Raw genomic sequence first — 21,196 nt, 5'->3', positions numbered from 1 at the left:
TAATTGCTTGTGATTCTGGAAAACTCAGTATATTTCTTTAGAGACCTGGAAGAGTGTTGGTAATCTACACATTTCAGTTTGTGTTGTATGTGAAAAATGAAGTGCATCAATGGAGTCATAGTTGGGCTCTTTTCAGAGAGTTTTGTTTCACAGAACTTTAGTTCAGCTCTCACACCAGGTTATGCTGGCAAATGGGATCCAACCAATGAACAATTCAATTGAGCCTGCAAATACAGGGCTAGCTGTATGAGCAAACACTTAGGAGTTAGATAATCCCTGAAAGTGTCTTGGACAAGGCTTTTACCACAGAAATTACATATAAGAGGGGCAAAGCTGGTACTTGTGGATAAAAGTTCATGTTTCACATTTCTGTGTGAACCTTTATAAACAACTTTGAATTCCTTTTTATCCTTTATATTTTGGTGTAGATTAAATATCTCTATTAAAATTTGTTTTATTTGTTGTATTACCTCATTTACAAACCAAATCAATTTGATGATAATAAAAAAAGGTATTTTTTTATATCGTAAATAATATTCTAGCTCTTTGAGGTGGTAAAAAAAAGTAGGAATTAATAACTCAATGGCATTATTTGAAAACTTAGTCACATCCAAACTATTGTCTTTGCAAAATAGTTTTATAAAGAAGATATTAATGCAACATTTTAGGGTTGTTATTGTAAGACAGACAGGTCTCAGTGCTTGTTTTGCAGTGTTTGCACTCTATTTCAGATATAGCAATTTTAAATATACACTAAAAATACATGTTTGCACTTAAAATCAAATTTTTGCAGATCTTTTGCAATGGTGAAAACAAAGAAAAGCTGAATGCTTCTCCCTTTCATCTTTGGTTACTGGTAGGACCTTGTGAAATAGGCCATCCTTGATTGATGATAGGTATGATATTGTAAAGGGCTTTGGAGAAATCCCATCTGTTCATCATCAGCTGGGAAGTTTAACTTTTTCATGTATCTTAAAAAAAAAAAAAATATATATATATATATATATCAGAGAAGCAGTGTAAGGAGGAAACAGCTGGCAAAGGTCAGGCTGAACTAGCAACTGAATTTTAACAATTTACAGGGGGGTAGAGGATTAGTTCTATTTCCATGCCTTTTGAGCTGGCCTGCATATTTTCCTTACTATCTCATAGTTTTAGAAAATACTGGTTTTCTTCTCATTTTGATTTTTCATTGTGACTTTGGGAGGAGATAATGAAGAAGGAATTAATTTGTACGTTTGCATGAAGCAGTAGTGTTAACAATTCATGTTTTCAGAAATGTTGCTAGCTAGGAGCCAGGCATGGGACCATCAGGCTTCAGTAAATAAAATGAAGAAAGCAACCTGAGTGAGATTTGTTTAGTTTAGTCTAGACAGTACTTTTCATGCCAAATGTTGTCAATCTTATTTCTGCTTGCCAGAGTTATTCTGATACTTCACATTCTTTCTCTGGTTTGTCAAGCAAGAGAGCTTTCTTTTGCATGATAGTTAGCTGAAAATGTTTCTTCTTCCTCTGTAGTGCTCTTGTAACCTTATTAGTATTTATCACATTGTTTGTGTGTTGAAGGTGCAGTTAGACATTTGTTTATCTGCCAGATGTACACTTCAGCAGTGGAAAGCTTTTGTCAAGTTTATTAAGTTAATGTCAGTTATATACCAAGTTATCAAAACTGAGCATAAGTATTTAAGAAAAATGGTCTAGACAAGTCTTAGCTTTGGTTTTGTGTGATTATTGTAATCACTTGGTGATTTAGATTAGGTGCTTTAGTCTGCATTGAAACAAAAATTAACAACTTGCACATCATGTGGAGGTGTTTCCTTTTAAAGACTTGGATTGATAAAGTTTACGGCTTTCCTGTGTAGTACTGAGTAAGCCACTCTTGGAAAACAAAGCTGTCTTAGCAGTAATTCATTAACATTAATATTTAATGCATAGTAATTATGGAAAAAGATTATAATACCTGAGAAGGACAGAAAAGTCAACTTTTGTAAATTCTAGTGGCTAAGATTTTAGCCTCCAACATAGGGCCTTCATGGTTTTGCCATGGCACGGTGTGTTGTTGGGTTTTTTACATGATTTTTAGAAACTTTTTTTACAATTTCAAGTATTATGATGGACTTTTTTAGGCTGACAGTTGGGCTTCAGTGTGGCTGGATGTAATGGCAAGATAAAGGGTAAATAAAAATAAAAGGACCTAATACGAACAAACAAGGAAGGCCTTGTTGAACATGTGAAGATTGGGGCAGCCTTGGCTACAGTGATCAGGACTTTGTGGAGCTCAGTATCTTACATGAAGGAAGATGGGCAGCAATTAAAATTGCAACCCTGGACTTCTAGAGAGTTAACTTTAGCCTATTCAGAGACTTTTTTTTTAAACGAATATCATTGGAACGTACCTTCAGGGAAGAGGGATCCAAGACAGCTGGTCAGTATTCAAGGATTTTTTCCTTTGGGCTCAAAAATGGTGTATCCTGATGAGAAAGAAAATGAGAAAAGTGGGCAAGAGACCTGCGTGGATGAACAGGGAACTCCTGTCAATACCCAAGCACAAGTGAGAAATACACAGGAGAAGGAAGCAGGGACAGAACACTTAAAACATAAATAGAGGTGTTGTCAAAGTATGCAGAAATGCAACTAGGAAGGCTGAGGCCCATCTGGAATTAAAAGCCTGGCCAAGGATATCAAGTACAGGAAGCAAATACATCAGTAACAAATAGGAAATTAAGGAAAATGTGGACCTGTTTTTAAATGAAGTGAAAACTCTGGTAACAGAGAATACAAAGGAGGCAGAATTACTGAATGCCTTCTGTCTATCAGTCTTCACTGACAAGACCAGCCCTTACGAATCTCTGACCTGGGACACCAGGGAAAAGGGATGGTGGAAGGAAGGCTTCCACTTTGTCAAGGAGGATCGCGTTAGAGATCATCTAGGCAAACTTGGCATCCCGAAGTCCATGGGCCACGATGGGATGCATCCATGAGGGCTGAGAGAGATGGCAGACATCACAGCTAGGCCACTCACGGTCATATTTGAAAGGTCATGGCAGTCAGAAGTGGTGCTTGAGTACTAGAGGAAAGCAAATGTCACCCCAGCCTTCAAAAAGGGCAAAAAGCAGTCCCTAGGCAACTACTGTCTCACCTTAGTCTCTGAAAATGTAATGGAGTGCCTTGTTCTGGAGGCCATCTTTAAGTGTGTGGAAGACCAGAAAGTGACCAGGAGTAGTCAGCACAGATTCACTAAAGGTAAATCATGCTCGACCAACCCAATTGTCTTCTACAGTGACAAAACTGCCTGGATGGATGAGGGGAGAGGCGTGACTATTTTGTACCTGGACTTCTCCAAGCTCTTCAACACTGTCTCTCACAACATCCTCATAGGGACACTTGGGAGGTGCAGGCTGGAAGAGTGGACAGTGAGGTGGTTTGAGGACTGTCTGAATGGCAGAACATTTGACCAGGTTCCATATTGTTCACTCATTCATCAATGACCTGGATGAAAGGGTAAATGCCTCCTCAGCAAGTTCACTGATGACACAAAACTGGGAAGATCTCTAGCTGATACCCCAGAGTGCTGTGCAGAAGGATCCTGACAGGCTGGAGGATGGGCAGAGAAGAACTGTCTGAAGTTCAAAGGCACATGAAAAGTCCTGTACTGGTTACAGGTAAAGGGCTGGGGTCTGACCTGCTGGAAAGCAGCTCTATGGAGAAGGACCTGGGGGTCCTGGTGGACAACAAGCCATCCATGAGCCAGCAGTGAGCCCTTGAGTTCAAGAAGGCCAGTGGTCTCCTGGGGTGCATTAGGAAGAGCATTGTCAGTAGGTCAGGGAGGTGATCCTGCCCCTCTGCCCAGCCCTGGTGAGGCACATCTGGAGTGCTGAGTCCAGTTCTGGGCTCCTTGGCACAAGAGAGTTGTGGAGCTCTGGGAGTGGGTTTGAGCAGAGGGCAGCAAAGGTAATTAGGGGACTGCTAATCAGAGATCATTAGGAAGACCCTGCTTGAGCAGATGTTGACCCCACCAGTGGTCCCTTCCAACCTTAACCATTCTGGGATTCTGTAATGCTTTACAACTGTTTTTAACCTTAACAGAAAACACTCAGCTACTTAATTGGCAACATCTGTATCTAGTATTGTGATCTCTGCTGTCAAGTCCTGCTTCTACATTCAGTATAGACACTCTTCTATGTGCAAAACCAGAAATGGATGTCCTTATGTGTAGGCATCAAATGGGGTCCGTTAGAAAAAAAACAGCTTGTGCAGGAGTGATTGCAGTGATTCTTCAAAGAAATTAAACTAATATGTAAGCAGTACTGAAGGCAGCAACCTCAGCTTTATCTCAGGCTGAGGGTTTCCCGGTCAGACTACTTATCCGTCTGTGTTGGATTCCAAGCATGACCTCCAATACCAGTGAAGGCTCTCTTTTGATCTTCTGGTAGGAACCCTAAAGACAACATAGAAAATACAGTATTTTCTCTTACTCTGGCAACAGGACTTCTACTGAATGTAATGAGACTGTGTAAGTACTGTATTAGAAATATTGACTTGGAGACAGCCTGACCAGTTATGTTTCTGTTCTACATAGGAGGCTTGGAATGTCACTATTAATGAATGCTCTTGTTAACTTGGATCAGTTTGAGAAAAAGAGCATCTGCGTAGGACAAAACCCTATTGTTTGTTCTAACCACAAATCCATTGGCTACAGCAGTTACTAAGCATCTTGAATAACATGACCAAGGAGTTAGGCATTGCTTTGGAGATAGGGGCTGGCTCAGGCTCCACATGTCAGGAAACAATACAGTGGTCATGTAAATTCTTAGCTGGAACTCTGCAGTCCCACCTCTGTGGGGAAGTGCTGCTCAACTGTCCTTTTATAATATAGGGTTCATGATTTATTCTCAGAGGACAGTTATTTACCCTGCAGAACGGTGGCTCTGAGGGATGGTTGTTGTAAATCCCATTACTTTTCCCCCATTTTTCCATTTTTGAAGACCGAACTAGTTACAGACTCTCAGCTGAGAATGAAGTAAAGGAGGCCTGCAGCATCCCACTCTGTATGCCTTCATTTGAGCAAATGACAATGCAGTCCTGATAGCCACTGTTATTAGGTTAGTAATTGATTCTACTCTCCAAGGAGTGTGTGTTTTTACAGTCTGATCTGCACTAGCTATGACTGCTTGAAGGCATGTTATTAGTAGGTTTGTTATTTGAAAGTGTGTTATTACTTGCTAGGTGGTGGGATTCTTCAGCCTTGGGGCCCCAAAGCAGCTTGCAGTTTCATTGCATGTAGCTAATAGCTGGCCAATCTGCTGCATTATAAATTGCTGGAAGAGTGAAGGCCAGTTTGTTAGTGAAGAAATTATTCCTGCTGCTGATGGTTGCTAAATAACCAAGGACTTTTTGATAGGGAGAGGAGGGAATTGTTATTTAAAGTTGGTAAGGCCTTGTGCACTGGAAAGCTGAGGTCATAGGGAGGAATCTAACCATATGAGTCAGGATTAGCAGTGAGGGAATCCTGAGCTTGAAGGAATCCTCTTGTTTAGCAGGAAGGGAAAATGGTTTTGTTGTTTTAAGGGAGCCATGTGGCTATGGGACATTTGTCAGAGATGTTCAATAGTGCTGGCAAAGAGAAAGTGGATGGGCAAGATAATGTGACTCTGGAACACAAACCTTGTGATTAAGTGGGAAACATCTGAAAAAGGGGAAGAGGAACAGTGCTTTGCTCTTTTGCTAGAGGGATATGGTGAAGAAGGAAATGATTTCTGGGAACAGAAGGGCAAAGTCAGATGAGTTTAGGTTCTACTTAATATACCTTCTATGGAATGAGTGTTGTAAGAAATGGAATAAGGTTTGAATGCATCACTGCTTCTCTGACCTGTCTGGAAAGCCCTGTATGTTGACAAATTTGAGCTGCAACTCATTTTGATCAGGGTTTTTCCCTGTTCTTCCCTGTCTTCTGAGCTGTCCATGATATTTCTCTTGCCATGTCAAAAAGAAAGCTATATAATCCTTGTGGTCTTTCTTGCTTAGGAGTTTGAGGTGACAAGACAATGAGGGTGCTAAATGCTTGGAAAATTAGATGCTTACTTGTAAGGTAGTAGATTTCCCAAACTGTATTTTGAGAATTTGGAGTACAGTTGAATTTGTCTTCAATTTTTTTACAAGTAGTTTATAAGTCTAGTTTATTAATTCTCACATTGTTCTGTCTTTTCTATCTCTTTCCAAAACAGGATGATGCCCCTGTCATCTCAGACATTAATGATGAATCTTCATCATGGCCAAACACAGGAATATGTGATTAAGCCCAAATATTATCCAGTAAAAAAAGTGATTTCGGGAGAGCAGTCCACCGAGGGCTCATTACCACTGAGGCTGGGCCAGGATCAACCTGCATCCCCTTTGCGATGTGAGTACAAAAAGCATACTCCCTTCTCTCCCCCCACAAAGCCCCCACTCCCTGTTTTTTTAAGATCTTGAAATTTTCTGCAGTAGCACTTGAAGACAGAGAAAGGTTAAAACAACTATATGTGAGAATTCTTAGGTTAGCAAGTGCTCCAATATTCTGCATTTTGTGCAGAAACAAAACAGATTTCCTGGATGAGAAAAAAAATTGAACCTGATTCACTGTTGAAAATTTATCATGCTGTTTCTAGATAATAGTTTTTTCTTCAGAAGAGGGTGCTTTGTGAATGCTTTGCTAGAATAGGCACATCTATGGGCGTAGTCAGTGTCAGTATGATGGATACCTTTTTGGAAAGCTGGAGTTCAGGACTGTGGTCTCATTGGTGACTATTTTTCTCTATATTTAATTTATTACGTGTTTATGAACTTCTGCACAGTATGGAGCTGCCTGAGAGTTTCTGCTTCATATTTATAAAAAAAAGATTGTGTAGGTGCCCAGCTTGTGGCCTTGGCTCATGCCCCATTGTGTGCAGAGCTTGAGGACAAGTCTTGGCTTAGAAGATTAAGAGCTTGATAAATTATGGGTTAGGTATTACAGAACGTCTGCTGGCTTGATTTGGAGAAAAGTTCCTGCAGCTGAATAATGGACTGATTAACATTGAGACCTTTAGGTACTTGCAGTCTCCTGACAGACTTCCTTTGCTGTAGCACAAAGAATTATGTTCTGCGTTCCTTCTAAATCTTTACCTAGAATTCCTTTGTGTATATTTGCATTTCTGCATTGCACATCTTTATGTTCTGTCCATTTACACTTAAATACAACTCCCTGCTTCCTTTTCTTCAAGTATAAGTTTGTTGATGGTAAATGATACTGTTGGCTCTGATGGGAAGAACAGTGAGCAGCTGGAGGTCCTTCAATTAACATTTTCAGAGTGGTGAATTATACTTCTTGCAAAGCACTATCTCCCTTTCTTAGAAGTTTCAGAAAAAAATTATTTTTTTATGTCGCACTGTCAACATCAAGCAGTAGTCTCTTTTGTAAATAAGATAGCACTGCTTTTTTTCCAGTCAGCAGTTGTTTTCCTTCAAATATGGCTATAAATGGCTACTGGAATTTGATTGTGACCATCTCCTATGACTCTTACTAGTCAAAGAGTTTACAAATTCCAGATTTTATAGTTCTCCAGTATTTGGAGTGACTGTTCCAGGTAGGATTCTGACCAAAAAAAAAAAAAAAAGTCTTTCCTTCTGGCTACATTTTTCAGGCTGTTTAAGTCATTCTACCTTCAATACATTCAGTGGTACCTACAAGTATCATGCTGCCACTAAATGGATGGATTCTGTGAGTTGTTTTTTTTTTTTCTTCTATGGTAGCATAAGGAGATGACTCTATGCAGCTGTAAGATGAAGGAGCCAGTGCTTCTAGCTCTTTCTAGCTTATTTGAGCCCCACTGTTTCTTACAGTGCTCTGAGGGACATGAGTAAGAGAAGGAAAACCAGGAGCTGAAGACTGGAGTGGTTTTTATCAAATTCTGAGAAGCCCCTTATTGAGCAGTGCATTAGTAAAACATTCTACTCTTGAAAAGCTTGTGAGTACTAAAACAGCCAGAGGACAAGTAGTAAAAAGAGTTTCTATGGCCTAATAAGGTCCACCATGACTTAAGTGTTGACTCAGAGGTAAAATGCAAGCTATTTGGATGGTGTCAAAATGTCTGATTCTGAGCTCTCTCTTAGCCTAAAAACCAGTCCCATTACCTGTTTCACCTGTTTTCTACATCTGTGAGGTGACAGCAACTTCTGATGAAGCAGTTTAGATAGCTTCTAGTACAGGGCGCAGATCGAGCTGTATGTTGTTAGAGTCTAGGATTATGTACTGCTAGCCTGAACGGGAGACCTAGAACTTGGCCAGCCATAGCTGTTTGGGTTTTCTGGTTTCTGGAGGTACTGGGATGAACTTGAAGATTAGAAGACTGCTTGTTTTCATAAAAACTGAGTTCTAAATTTCAGCTGCCAGTATTTTAGTGTTAGGAATGTTTGAATTAACTACGGTGAGGTAAGATTAGGATGTGAAACTTCAAGTCAGGTGTTCTGTGATAACCACAAATACGCAGTTTTTAGTCCTATCTTAACCAGAGATGGACTGTGTGAATTAGTTCATGCTTCTGGTTGATGTTCATTGTCTAGTTAATTTATGAGTGTGGCTGATGATCTCATGGTGTTTTGTTATTGCTCTGAAATGTATAATCTTATTTAATGGGACAGGCTCTTACTTAATTGAGCAGAGAAATTGGTAATGGCCATATGGAGATACTTGAAAAGGATGAGGGGGAAAACGTAATAATTTTATTAAAAAGCAGAGGCCAGAAAGTTAGAACCGAATGCTTCACAACTTCTTTTTTATGGTAGTATTAAATACACTTTTTTTAGAGATGAGAAGAAAGAGTAGCAAGGTAATACTTGGTAGCATTGCCCAAGAGTTCATAGCTATCAATTAACATGGAGTGCAAAGCTACTCATTCTGTTGGGTTTTTGTGAGCGTTTCTATGCATTTTACTTCAAAATATTAACACTGTGCCAGAGATTGGCAATTGTGAAAAATGTACCCCATAGAATTTACTTCTCTAGCTGTAGGTGCAGCTGGCTTTGATTTTTCTGGACTTCTATGGATTGCTTCAATCCAATGATATAAAATGGGTAGTCATGACACTGGAACAAGTGTCAGTCTTTTGTTACCTTTAGATACAGGTCTGTCCTGGAAGAATCAAATGAGATGTGGGGTACTGGTACACTGGGAAGAAAACTGCCAAACATGACCACGTGCTTCTGAGCATCTTCTGCTTTATAGGAAGCCAGTCACATTTGAATGCCCCATCACAGTGTTGTCAGATGAGCTTTTGGATATACTGGGGTAAAACCATTAAAGTCAAGTCACATTAAACATTTTTCAATTAAAATTAATTCAATATGCCTTCTGGAATTTTTACTCTGGTGCATTTGTAAGCACTTTCACTTCTCTGATAATGTTCAGAACATGCAGTATAGTACTCTGATTAAAAACAGTAAATAGTCTATTCTTTTGACTTTTAAGCTGAATTGTTCTGTACGGCTATGTATCACATCAACAGAGCTTGAAAATTCAGCAAGACATTGGGGTTGCAATTATAGCATTTAAAGTCACCCTGGGATGTGAAATTGAGTTACTTGCCAGTAGAAGGTAGCATTTTTACTGTCAAGCATTTTGAACTTTTGTCCTGTGGGATGCAAATGCTGAGTAATTCTCAAGGGATGTATTATTTGCTTATAATTATCTGTCTAAATATTTGGAACCTCAGAGTGAAAAATTCTCTAGTAGTAGCAATGGCAGCAGCAGAGAAATTTCAGCGATAAAATTCTATTTGCAACATGGTAGTCCATAAAACAGTAGAAAGATTTTTTTTTTAGCAATTCAGGTACATTTACCTCAGACATTTCCCACTACTCCTTAAATGGCACTATTAAATAGTGACCACTAGTCATCTGAGCATGAATCCTCTAAATATCGGTTCTTATCTCCCTGGATTTATAAATGCAGTGCTGAAGAAAACAAATTAAAGGAATTTTGTGTGGTTTCTATTGGTCTAAAATGTGTATGATAGTTAACAAATTCTAAATGTAGTTTTTCTGGAATTCCTTTCAGCATGTTATTGTGACAACTGCTTATTACAGCAGGAAGAGGCTAGGAAGTTCTCAGTTTCACTCTATCCCCTTCTGGTTGCTATTTGGTTCTTCAGAAAATGCATCCAAACACACGCTTCATTTTCCAGCCTGAGATATCTGTGAGCTAGTGTTTAGTGGCATTGTGCCCATTGAGCTGAAAACGGTGACATTTCTGCTGCTGAAACCAGTTGTCTCGTGTTGCCTGCATTTGGAGGACAATTTTGTACGCCCTATCACCAGTGTACAGTTCCTCATAAGCACTACTTCTCTGTTTTAGAGGCACATTGAGAAAATGTATTAATTAGTGACTGAGGCAACCACAGAATGCACTGAAAGCAGAAGAAAACCTCAAGAGTACATACAACTGCAATTGTATAATGTGAAATAAATGAGATGTGTTTGTTTAATGAAGTTATCCCAAGGAAGAAGGGAGGATAAGAAAGAAAATGAGACTAATCTCTCTATTCAGGAAGACAATGTGAGAAGTTTGTGAATTTTGCAATTGAAGTTACATGTTAAGTTAATAAAATTAAGTACTATGGAAAACTACTTTCTTTTATGTAGATTGGGTTGTTTTGGTCTTCACCAAAATTCTTTATAAAATTCATTAACAGATTTTGTCTCTAGGTGGTAAATGAAAACATGTCTTGAATTTAAGTAGTAAAGGTTACATAAGGCTTAGTGAATTTGGGCTTGCAGCACCCTACTGTGCCTTAGTTGTATGTGTTGTGGCTGGAAGTTGGACAAATATGCCTGTATGACTTTTGGACTCTTAGGATCTGCTCATGGTTCTGTGGACAACTCTTTAATTCTTGTGTAAGGATGAAGCTGAAACAATATGAAAGTCGTGTAACTCCTCTAACTGTGGATACATTATATTGCATCATATTTTACATAAGTTTATACACATAAAATAAGCTTAATGTGGAAGAAAATGTCCCAGCACTTAGAGTTGTGATGTGCTGAACAGAATAACCTGTTCCAAATGTGGCATATCAAGAGCTTTCCTGTATTGGCAGCACAATACACTGGTAACTTATTGAGGCTTTTCTCTAAGTTTATATGTAATTAAACATATAAATGTGCTGGCTTCACTGACTTCAGAGGTTGATTTGAGCAAATCCCAGGTGTCACTTTGAAATTCCAATTTAAACTATTTTTGTGGAATTACCCCATTCTGACTTCATTAAGTGACACTTGCTTCATAATAACAGTATTTCCCTGACAGGATGTATGGGTAAACAGCTGCAAAAGGCATAAATATTTTACTGCTTTAAAAAGTGCACACAGAGATGTGATATATGTTGCATATAAATGCATCTGTATGATTTGACATTCTACCCAATTTTAGACTTTGGAGGAAAAACTCCCTCTGATCTTCACTGGGTCAGATATTCTTTCCACCATTCTTGGTAATTGCTTTGTGGAACTGCTCTTCATGAGCAGCAAAATAATTTTCTCTCTCTGCCTCGTCTTAACTAGATCATTGCATTGTGATCCTTGTAACTTGTGCCTATCAATGTATTTATGGCTATTAGAGTTAAACAGTGGTAATATTCCCAACTAGAAGTTTTGGGAAATTTGGAGATGAGGGGAGGATCTTAAGGCTACACTCTGAACCAGCTACAGCCAGCAGATTGAGGTGAGTGAAACCAGAATGAATACTTAGAAGACTAACATAAAGAAATAACTGAACAATTACAACATAGTCTATTTGGAGGGAATAAGGAGTCAAATTTGCTTCAGTCACTCATGGCAACTAACATTCATGTATTGCTCCTAAAATTGTACATAGTCAGTTGCAAGGGAATGGGGTGATTGTATAAATGTTGGGGACTATTTTGTTTCATTTTCTCAGCTGTATGTGTGTTCAAAGCTTGTCCTCTCATTCCAGGGCAGAAGGAGAGCTAAAAAGTTTAAAATAAAAATTTGTTCCTGTCAGCATCAGGGTGAAACGGCACTGGGGCTTTTTCAAAGAACAATTTTAGTGTGAAGCATTCTTTTCCTCTCTGCCATGTCAGAGTATTATTCTTCCTGCTATTGAATAATACGGTGATTCATAACAACCAGTTAAAGTTTACTTTTGATTCCAGCAAGACTTGGAAACAACAGGCTAAATTCTAGGTATAAATTGAGTTATGTAGATTGACATTAATGCAGCTAACTCTAGCAAACCAAGCAGCACATTAACTTTGCTTTGCCTCAAAAAATAGAGTGACAAATTCTGAAAAAATATCTAACAAATGAATGCAGTTTGTTTAGCAATTATGAAAGACTATGGAGTTCTTTGAAAACCTTGGGGATTGAATAGCTCTGTATAAATACAAACTATTTCACTCAGTATACTGTTGCTGTAGGCATTCTAACAATACCCTTGCTAAGCTGTCTTCATGATTGTTTGTGTGTCTATAAAGGGTTCACAACTGAGGAGGCCAGAAAATCAACACCCCCCCAAAACGTACCATGTTTTTCTCTCTGGACTCTGAAAAGATTTTATGGCCCTGAGCTCACTAGAAAATAAATGTCTGCCTGACAGGCAGAGGCTGCTGGTGCTTTTATAGAAACTATTTTAAATGTTGCATTCACCCAAAAAGGAATTCTCATCTCCATGCTTTAAAATACAGAGACTGATATACAGCAGAATGAGGAAGAATGTTGGAAAAATAATGGTGATCTGGCAAAAAGAATTAAAATCAGTTCAAAGTGTGTAATTGCTGGGGGAAAACACAGACTGAGACAAATGTATCTCAACTTCTGAGATGAAAGAATATTGGCTCCAAAAGCAAAAATTTCTCAAGAAGATAAGAAGAAGTTTTCCAGAAAATTCTGTAGGGGAAAGCCTTTATGACGTTTTTAAAATGTTAATTTAGGTGGATATAGAGACCTATTGAACCCACAATTGAACATTAAAAGTCCCTGAGCCTGGCTAACTCCAAAGTTGCTGTAATACAAGTCTTTGATATCAAGAATTGATTCTGATTGCTGCAAGTAGCTGAGTCTGGTTTTCTTCATAGGAGATGTGAAAGTGCTCTTCTGTCAGAACCATTGCCTATGCTAAAAGGAATGAACAAATGTTGACAAAAAAAATTACTGTATGAACGTTCATACCCTGTGAAGCTGATATTTCGGAATCAGTGACATCCTTATGTCTGTTGTCATTTTTTCCTTTCTTCAGAAAATTGGGGGAAAAAAACATCTTGGCTTCATGTACTGCTGAGAGAGAAGGTTTTAATGGTTGATTCAGCATGCAGAGGTGGCTGTATTCATTTATAACTTAATTCCATGATGTCCTGTCCTTTGTCACTGTTTACAGTTTGTTGACTTCCCTAGTGCTTTTTGGTTGTTTCCCTTCAGGAAATGAAATGACAAGTGGATATACTTTAGTAAGGTAATATTAATTTAATTTTTTATTCCCTATTCTTCATAGAAATTATAAACATTGACTCTTGCAATTTAGACTTTTTTCTCATTTGAGGGAGTTGTGTATGTTGGAAAGGGAAAACTGTATCTCAAGAATTTATTTTCTTGAGAAGTTATTTATTTTCTTGAGAAATGCTCTTCCAGCTTGAGACTTGTAATACTGTTGTCTAATATTTGTATTATCGTGAAAGAAGCCTAAATAATAACCTTAGGCAAAAGGCATAATTTGAGATGAGTACGTAATTTCAGGTGGCAGTGAGTCCCATTCTCGGTGTCTAAGACCAAATTCAGACCACCTTGTGAAAGAGTCCTGTTGATAAAGTGGACAGTGGCATAGTATTTGGCTGGTAATATTAAAGCCCCTGTATGGTTGTAAGTTTGTGTGTAAAGATGTTGACTTCATTATCAGAGTGTACATTGCAGCAGCTTTCATCAGTGGGAAATTGCTTGTGGTGGGCTGTAAAGCTACTGCTGCTTTATTACAGCTGAGATGAGGATTGTAACCCTAACTCTAACTCTGTGCCTTAGATGTATATCTGTCTCTAAATGTGGCTTGTTGGCCTTTGTTACCATATCACTCAAGTGAAAGCCTTTTGGGTCCAGGTGTGCTTAGGTACATAAGAAGCTGGATAATTTGAATGGAAGCTTAAAAAGGCTTGTTCATTTGAATGCTGTGCTTACAGCTGGAGTAATAGCCAGCCCCAAACCTGAAGCACTGATATGAACTCAAACATGAGTCTCTTCAAGAGCTTGAAGTTCTGTTTCAGGACAAGTGCTTCACTCTGGGAAAGACAGGCCATCTGGATGCTAATATTTTGCGTAATTCATATTTGAAATTGCAGCTGAAGCACTTGACTGCCTGCCTATCCTTAGAAGTACACTCAGCTGAACTCTCCTGCGGGATTAGGCTCCCCAAGGACTGCTAGAGCAGTCATAGTGGTGTCTGGAATCCAGCTGTAATGAAGTCACATAGCTCTACTAAGAAAAGTGTCTGAGCCCTAATCTAAGCCACCTTGAACTAAGGATTTGAACTAAGGAGTCTTAGGTCATCATGTACTTCTGAATGGTTGAGCACACTCCTGTTAAATGTTGTGCTTGCTCCATGCAATCAATTTCTCTCAGCCCTTAGAAAAGAGACCTAGGACTGGTAAGTGGCATAACTCAAGGCTAAAATTTAGCTCTTTATCACCATAACCATTTGTGGGTCTAGTTTAAATACAATTTATTTAAACAAAATAAATGCAGTACAGATTAAAAGAATTATTGCCTATTAAGTTTATTGAAATTAGTTGAAGCCATCCATCAGACATCAAACCGCACTGCATGCTCTGTTTGGGTTGGTACCTTTTTCTGGATCACTCTCAACTATGTGAAGGGAAATGATAGTTATGTATCTCATTACCAGGGAGAATGGCTGTAGTTTAACATAGGATGTTCATTGCCTGAGGATTGTATATAAATAATCCTTGTAGTGGTCAAAAAGACAAGGAAGACAAAAGGTGATTCATAAAACCTGCTGGCAGAGACCTCAGATTTCAAATCGATGTGTGATTTGTACATTATGCATTTCCACAGGACAAAACTGAATGTAATTTCTGTGAATTCCTCTCTTGCTCTAAAAGGCTGTGTCAGTGAGAGAATTTATCAGCAAAGGGCTTGTGGCATGTAAACACAGTTAGGTCTTTCTAAACAATCTCAGCACTTGTGCCTACATATGCTCCTTTGGTACGTGTAAGTGAAGCCATCCATAGAAAACACAAAAAAACTGTTGCAGATAGTAGAGATCTTTTTGGAATTTGTCAAATTAATAGAGGAAATGAATGAAACAAGTGTTGCTGTAGCAAATTACTTCAAACAGTACACTGTTCACACTTATCTCTATTTTAAACTGAGATGAAGATAATTGAAGAGTGGGTTATTTGTCTCTCCTAGAATAGACTACTAAAAATTTTCAAGTGTTTTGGAGTGTGGTGGAGGTGGTGATGAGGAAGACAGTGGAAATTCTCTGTTCTATTCCTTGACAGCAAAGTAAGGAAGAAATGGTATCCCTGTAATAATCAGGAAGGGGAAAAGACTTTCCCAGTTATTTTCTTTTCAGTTACCTACTTCCTTCCTAGAAGCTTCCTACCTGATGCTTCCTGGAAGCATCAAATTTTCTTTTGAAATGATTGCTTTTCCTGTTTTTCAAGCATGCTGAAGAAGCAAGCAGGGCTTAAAAAGAGGGTAGAGAACCAAGGGTGAGATAGAAGCAGGAAGTCTGAGCTCAGATTTGACTGCAGGTAGAAGATTGTGGTAGGAGCTTCTGAGCGAGACAGAAGGAAGAAGTGATACAAAGATGTAGAGGCATGGCTAGTCAGAAGTAGGTATCTAGAAAAGTGTGTGTAATAGCAATAGTGGCAATAAGAATGGCAACAAAAATATCAGTGCATATCTCTCTTCAGTTACTGTCATATTGAATAGTTGGATTGTGTTTTGCTTTTTTTTGGAAGCCTTTTAGTTTGCATCAAGACAATAGAACTGAGTACTTGAAAAGTGATGAAATATCAAAGGTTAAGTTGTATTAACTAACTAAATACATGAAAAACGTCATAAAAATGCAGGAAAAATATGAAGCAGAGAAATAACAAAAAGTAGGAATGCTAAACTAATTACATTTCAATAATGTGTTCCTACAGCTGTCTAGACACGTTAAATCAAGTACAGCTTGCCATGCTGTCATCGTGCTCAAAATGTTTGACTGGGTGGATGTGCACGCATACACCTCACCTCATGCAGAACTGGGGGTGTACTCTTAAGCATTAGAGAAGGCATTGTGTCTTGGATGAAATAAATCTGGATCATCTTATTTTTAATTTCATTGGCATGTCTAATTTTTCCCAATGCTCGTGAAAAGGGAACTGGCCGTGAGGTGACCTAGGGAACAGTAACCAAGTTTCTGCAAAGAGCAAAGGTAGGCATTTTATATTGAAGCCAAAAATCAAATTACTCAGCAGCTGTGTCTTGCCTTTATTTAATCCATGTAGTTTTCAGACTTGTTTGTGCTTGTGACTGTTACAGAAAGATTAAGACTTATATTCTGCACGGTTTTTAGATGAGCAAAATTTGAATGCAGGAGATTTTACTCCAGTGCTTAGAACAGAGTAAGGGTTGAGTTCGGTCCTGCTAAGGTTGTGCAAGGGATGTTCTGTATTTGTTTTACTGGGATGATATCTGTATCAACAGATCAGAAAGGGATCTGGGAGATGTGTGCCCCTTTGGCCTAGCCTGCAGATGTGTTCTGGTTGTGAAGTATCAGTGCATTGTTGGGAGACAAAAATAAATTAAAATCATAGAGGCATTTTATGTAAAGCTGTGTTAAGTAATTCTGCTGCTCTCCCCACCACTGATCAGACCCCAGCTGCAGTATACTGTGGTTTTGGACAGGGTTTGTGAAGAAAGATGAGGACCAAGTGACTGGTATCAAAAGCAAAACAGAAAAGATGGAAATCTGCAAAATATGGGCTGTTAGAAAATCTTTAGCGGGTTTTGGTCTGGTCAAAATGAGACTGAGGGAGATTGATGGCAGTGGTCTTCAAGTTTGTTAGAAAATGATCCACATTTTCTAACATTTTTAACATATTTCCAAAATAATCTTTCGTTAAAACTTGCTGTTGATAAAGCAGGGCAATAGTTTGCTTGAGTTGCTGCAGGGGAAACGTGGGTTACGCGTTAGGAATACCTTTACAATAAGAGAGGTTGAAGTGCTGGAATAAATTCTTCAGGGAGGCTGTGGAATCTGCATAATAGAAAGGGTTTGAGGATAGTCTGTCTGGACAAACCTTTTGTTTAATGTTGTTGTTTTATCCTGGGGAAATCAAGATAGAGGAGATTAAGTGATCTCTCAGAATATCTTTCAGCCCTTTCTGTGCCTTTTAAAGCCTGTATTTCTCTCAATGTGTAATCAGAAATTTAGGGAAGGTCTGCCTCTGGCCTATATGTCAATCTAGTGTGTCTTTATCTTTTTTATTTTCTTCTTTTTTATTTTTGTTTTCTTTTTTCCTTTTTTAGCTCCTAGCAGTATAAATCTTATAGATGATGCTCTTTGTAGGTTGTATGACAGATACATTCAGCTTGTTCTGATCTTGGAAAACTAGGTTTTTATTGGTTTCTTGGGGTTTTTTTATTTTATTTTAAATTGATGACTAAGTGGTGACAAGACAGGACTTCCTCATATATTGTCTAAAGTGTAAAAAGGTCATTTGACAATAGTTCTAAGAGCTTAACTATCTTACTTGTATGACTGATTTTTATACAATGTCATCTTTCCTTTTAGCTGAACAAGCATATCTAGTGTAAGGACTAAACCAGGTGGATTGGTGAAATAACTGGGAGACACCTTTTTTAGGAAATAAGTCATTTCCTTCTACTTATTTTGGGGTTTTTTAAATTTTTTTTTAAATTTTTTTTTTGTGTCAGCATTTAGCTAAGAAAAAAGACAGGGTGTTGGTCATCTAAGAATTTAAAATGTTGACTATATTAGCTGCTTAAAAGCTAATTTGGTTTGATTTTAGAAGACTCAAATTTAAATGCTTTCCTTATGCATCATGATTATAATCTGAAAATGTAAAATAGCTTGAAATAATCTATTCTCATTGTGAAGAGAATGTAATTTTAAAAAAACATCTTCAGGTCTGATGACACACTGTGTAGATAAACATATGAAAACATAGTGGCATAAGTGCAGAAGTAGAATGTCATGGAAAGAGAGTCGTGTGTATCATTACTGGAGGCACTGGTGGAATGTCTATGGTTCTGTTTCCTTAGGAGATCTGCCTCAGGACATTTGTCATATGTGAAGGCATGAAAAAAACAAACAACAACAAAAACCAAAACAATGAGAACAACAATCCCCCCCCAAAGTGGCTTCTGTGTACAAGGAATATGAGAGATGTGTCCATACTATGTTCCTGTGTACTCAGCTGGTAGAAGCCACTGCTTGTGATTTTTTTTTTTAATTGTGAATCCTTTTGGTTAGATCATGGTGAAGCACAAAACCATCACACAAGTAACATCAATGTTTTTGACACATGAAAAGATTCTCTTTGTCCTCTTAACCTATGTAGTTATCTATTTAACTGAATACCAGTCCTGCTTTCACTAGTGTTGCTAGCTCATTGTCTTCCTGCAAAACAGGGACATACCACAAATCATCTGAGCTCCACTGCAGCGATTTGAGTATTGTCAGAATGCTGGAGCTGTGAGAGCAGCCATAAACCCAAGGAAAAGAAGTGTTTACTGAAATTGTTCTCGGAAGAAACAAAGTCTGAATTGCATTATACAGCAGCTCAGGCAGTTGAGGATGAATCCTTCCCCTTACACAATTATTTCCAGGCAGGGCTGTGTAAGCTATTGTGGCCACCTGAACATAAAACCTGCCACCTGCCCTGTCTTAACTACTTCACCTTTTTTGCTAATGTGGGGGGGGGGGGGGGAATTGTCATAATGGATAGTGGGGACAGAAAGGGTTCTATTAAGAAATCCTTTTGCTTGCATTTTCCAGTTCTCCCGCAGTTGTTGCTAAATCATAAATTTTTCACAGCAGGGGTTTGCTGTGTTCATGATATTATATCATAGTGACTTACAGAGATGGAAAAAACTTACATACATATTGAGCCAACTTTCAACTAAAATCTCATCACTTTACCCAGACTTTTTTTTTTTTTTTTTAATCTGGCTCAAGAATTTTACAGATTTTGGAAATTATGGGTACATTCTTCCACTGATCTCTTTTGACAAATGTATCACAGAGCTCTTAAGTATAAATGAGCCTGGCCTAGGAGGCAGGATGATGGCGCTGTTGGCTGAATCTCATTGTGAGTTTGCTGTCTAGCTGAGGGATGAAGTTTTATCCACTATTAGTCATCTTGATTGTCCTCTCTCTATTAAAACAACAATCTGTCTCTAGTTTGGCCATTTTCTTCGGTATTTTTGCTATTTATTTGGTGTTTGCATCTTCTACTTTTGTTTTTCATTAGGCTTGTTTGTTTATCTGGTCTCATATTTGTATTTCTTCAGTCTGCTGTTACACTTAGGAGCATAGTGAGGTGTTTCATTTCCAGATTTTTAAAATTGGTCTAGAAGAGTTTGATTTACATCTGTCTATATATATATAATTATTATTCCAGGTGTGTTGTTGTAGCACTATCAATTTTTTTCCAAAAAGGGATTTGAGGTAATCTAAGTTGCAGATTTTGTCATGCCTATGTCACAGTGGCATCACCAGTAGAGGTTCTGGAGTTTGAAGAAAATACTCTATATGCTTCCTTAAAAATATACTGTCCTTTAATAGGAACTAGTCCAAAGTCAAAAGAGGTCAAGGGTGTAGCAGTACTGGCCCTTTCCTAGCTGCAATTGTGGGGTTTAGCATTAATACTGCAAAATCAGCTAACAGATATTGAAGGATAGTTTCTCATTTAGAATTGAATTTTCCTCTTTGGAGAAGAGGAGGGGGGAAAAAATACAGAAGAGCAGATTCAAGGAAGTCCAAGAGTCTAAACTTGAAGTTTCTGCTAAAAGCTTCCTTTCAGGAGAAGGGCTTGTGGTCTTTTTTTCAAATTGAATCTGTGTGTATTAAGCTCACTGTTAAGGTCCCTAAACCTCAGAATCTGTGAGGATAGTACTTCTCTGCAACTACAGAAAAGAATGGTAGTGACATCTCTGCCTTGAATCACCTCATCAAACGCTGATCAGTTTTTAAGCTCAGAGGCCGTAATTAGTTTGTATCTGTCCCAAATGTCTTCAAAAGAATTGATGATAAAAGCTGTGGCCTGCTAGGGAGGGAGAATAAACTAAGCGTTTTTGCAGTCTTCATATATCTAAGAAAGATGGAGAAAATCCTCCCATGTCTAAAGAATATGAAGGTGTCTTATTTCTGTCTCTTTGCAACTATCAAAACAGGAATATCTGAGAATTTGCTTTATAGCAGAATAACTAGCACACAGCTAGATAAACACATCATGTGATGGTTCACCAGCCAGATGACAGGTCAAGCACAAAGGGTTGTAGTAAATGGGGTTACATCAGGCTGGTAACTACTGGGTGTCTATAGGGCTACATTTTAGGGTCAGTGCTCTTTAACACAGTTTTGGGTGCCACACTATAAGAAGCCTATAAAGCAATTGGACAGTGTCCAAAGAAGGGCTATGAAAACACGAAGGGCCTTGAGGAGAAGCCATAAGGGTAGCAGCTGAGGTCACTTGTTCTGTTCAGCCTGGAGCAGACTGAGGGGAGACCTCATTGCAGTTACAGCTTCCTCATGAGGGGAACAGGAGGGCACTGATCTCTGTGGTGCCCAGTGACAGGACCTAAGGGAATGGCCTGAAGTTGTGTCAGGGGAGGTTCAGGTTGGATATTAGGAAAAGGTTCTTCACCCAGAGGGTGGTCGGGCACTGGAACAGTTCCCCAGGGAAGTGATCACAGCACCAAGCCTGACAGAGTTCAAGAAGTGTTTGGACAAAGCTCTCAGGCACGTGGTGTGACTCATGGGTTGGTCCTGTGCAGGGCCAGGAATTGGATTCTGTGTAAGTACCTTCTAACTCAGGAGATACTATGAAAAATTTTGCTGAATATTTGAATATTTGTAGGGGTAGGGATTCCATCATGTTGTTTTTAAGACTTCTTCCTGAAAAACTCCATTTAAACATTG

The 21,196-nt window shown here is 38.5% G+C and overlaps 1 protein-coding gene across 1 annotated transcript in view; it reads left to right on the top strand.

Annotated features, from left to right (window-relative positions):
- The window catches only part of LTBP1 (latent transforming growth factor beta binding protein 1), a 188,177-nt gene that overhangs the window by 40,579 nt on the left and 126,402 nt on the right, over window positions 1-21,196 (top strand). The window contains exon 4 of the mRNA XM_038131720.1: window positions 6,225-6,400. Within this exon, the coding sequence (XP_037987648.1) occupies window positions 6,225-6,400 (176 nt within the window). The remainder of the gene's footprint in view (window positions 1-6,224; window positions 6,401-21,196) is intronic.

The sequence above is a fragment of the Motacilla alba genome, chromosome 3, assembly GCF_015832195.1.
Source record: "Motacilla alba alba isolate MOTALB_02 chromosome 3, Motacilla_alba_V1.0_pri, whole genome shotgun sequence".
NCBI classification, from domain to species: Eukaryota; Metazoa; Chordata; class Aves; order Passeriformes; family Motacillidae; genus Motacilla; species Motacilla alba.
This window is presented reverse-complemented; position numbering and strand designations above follow the sequence as displayed.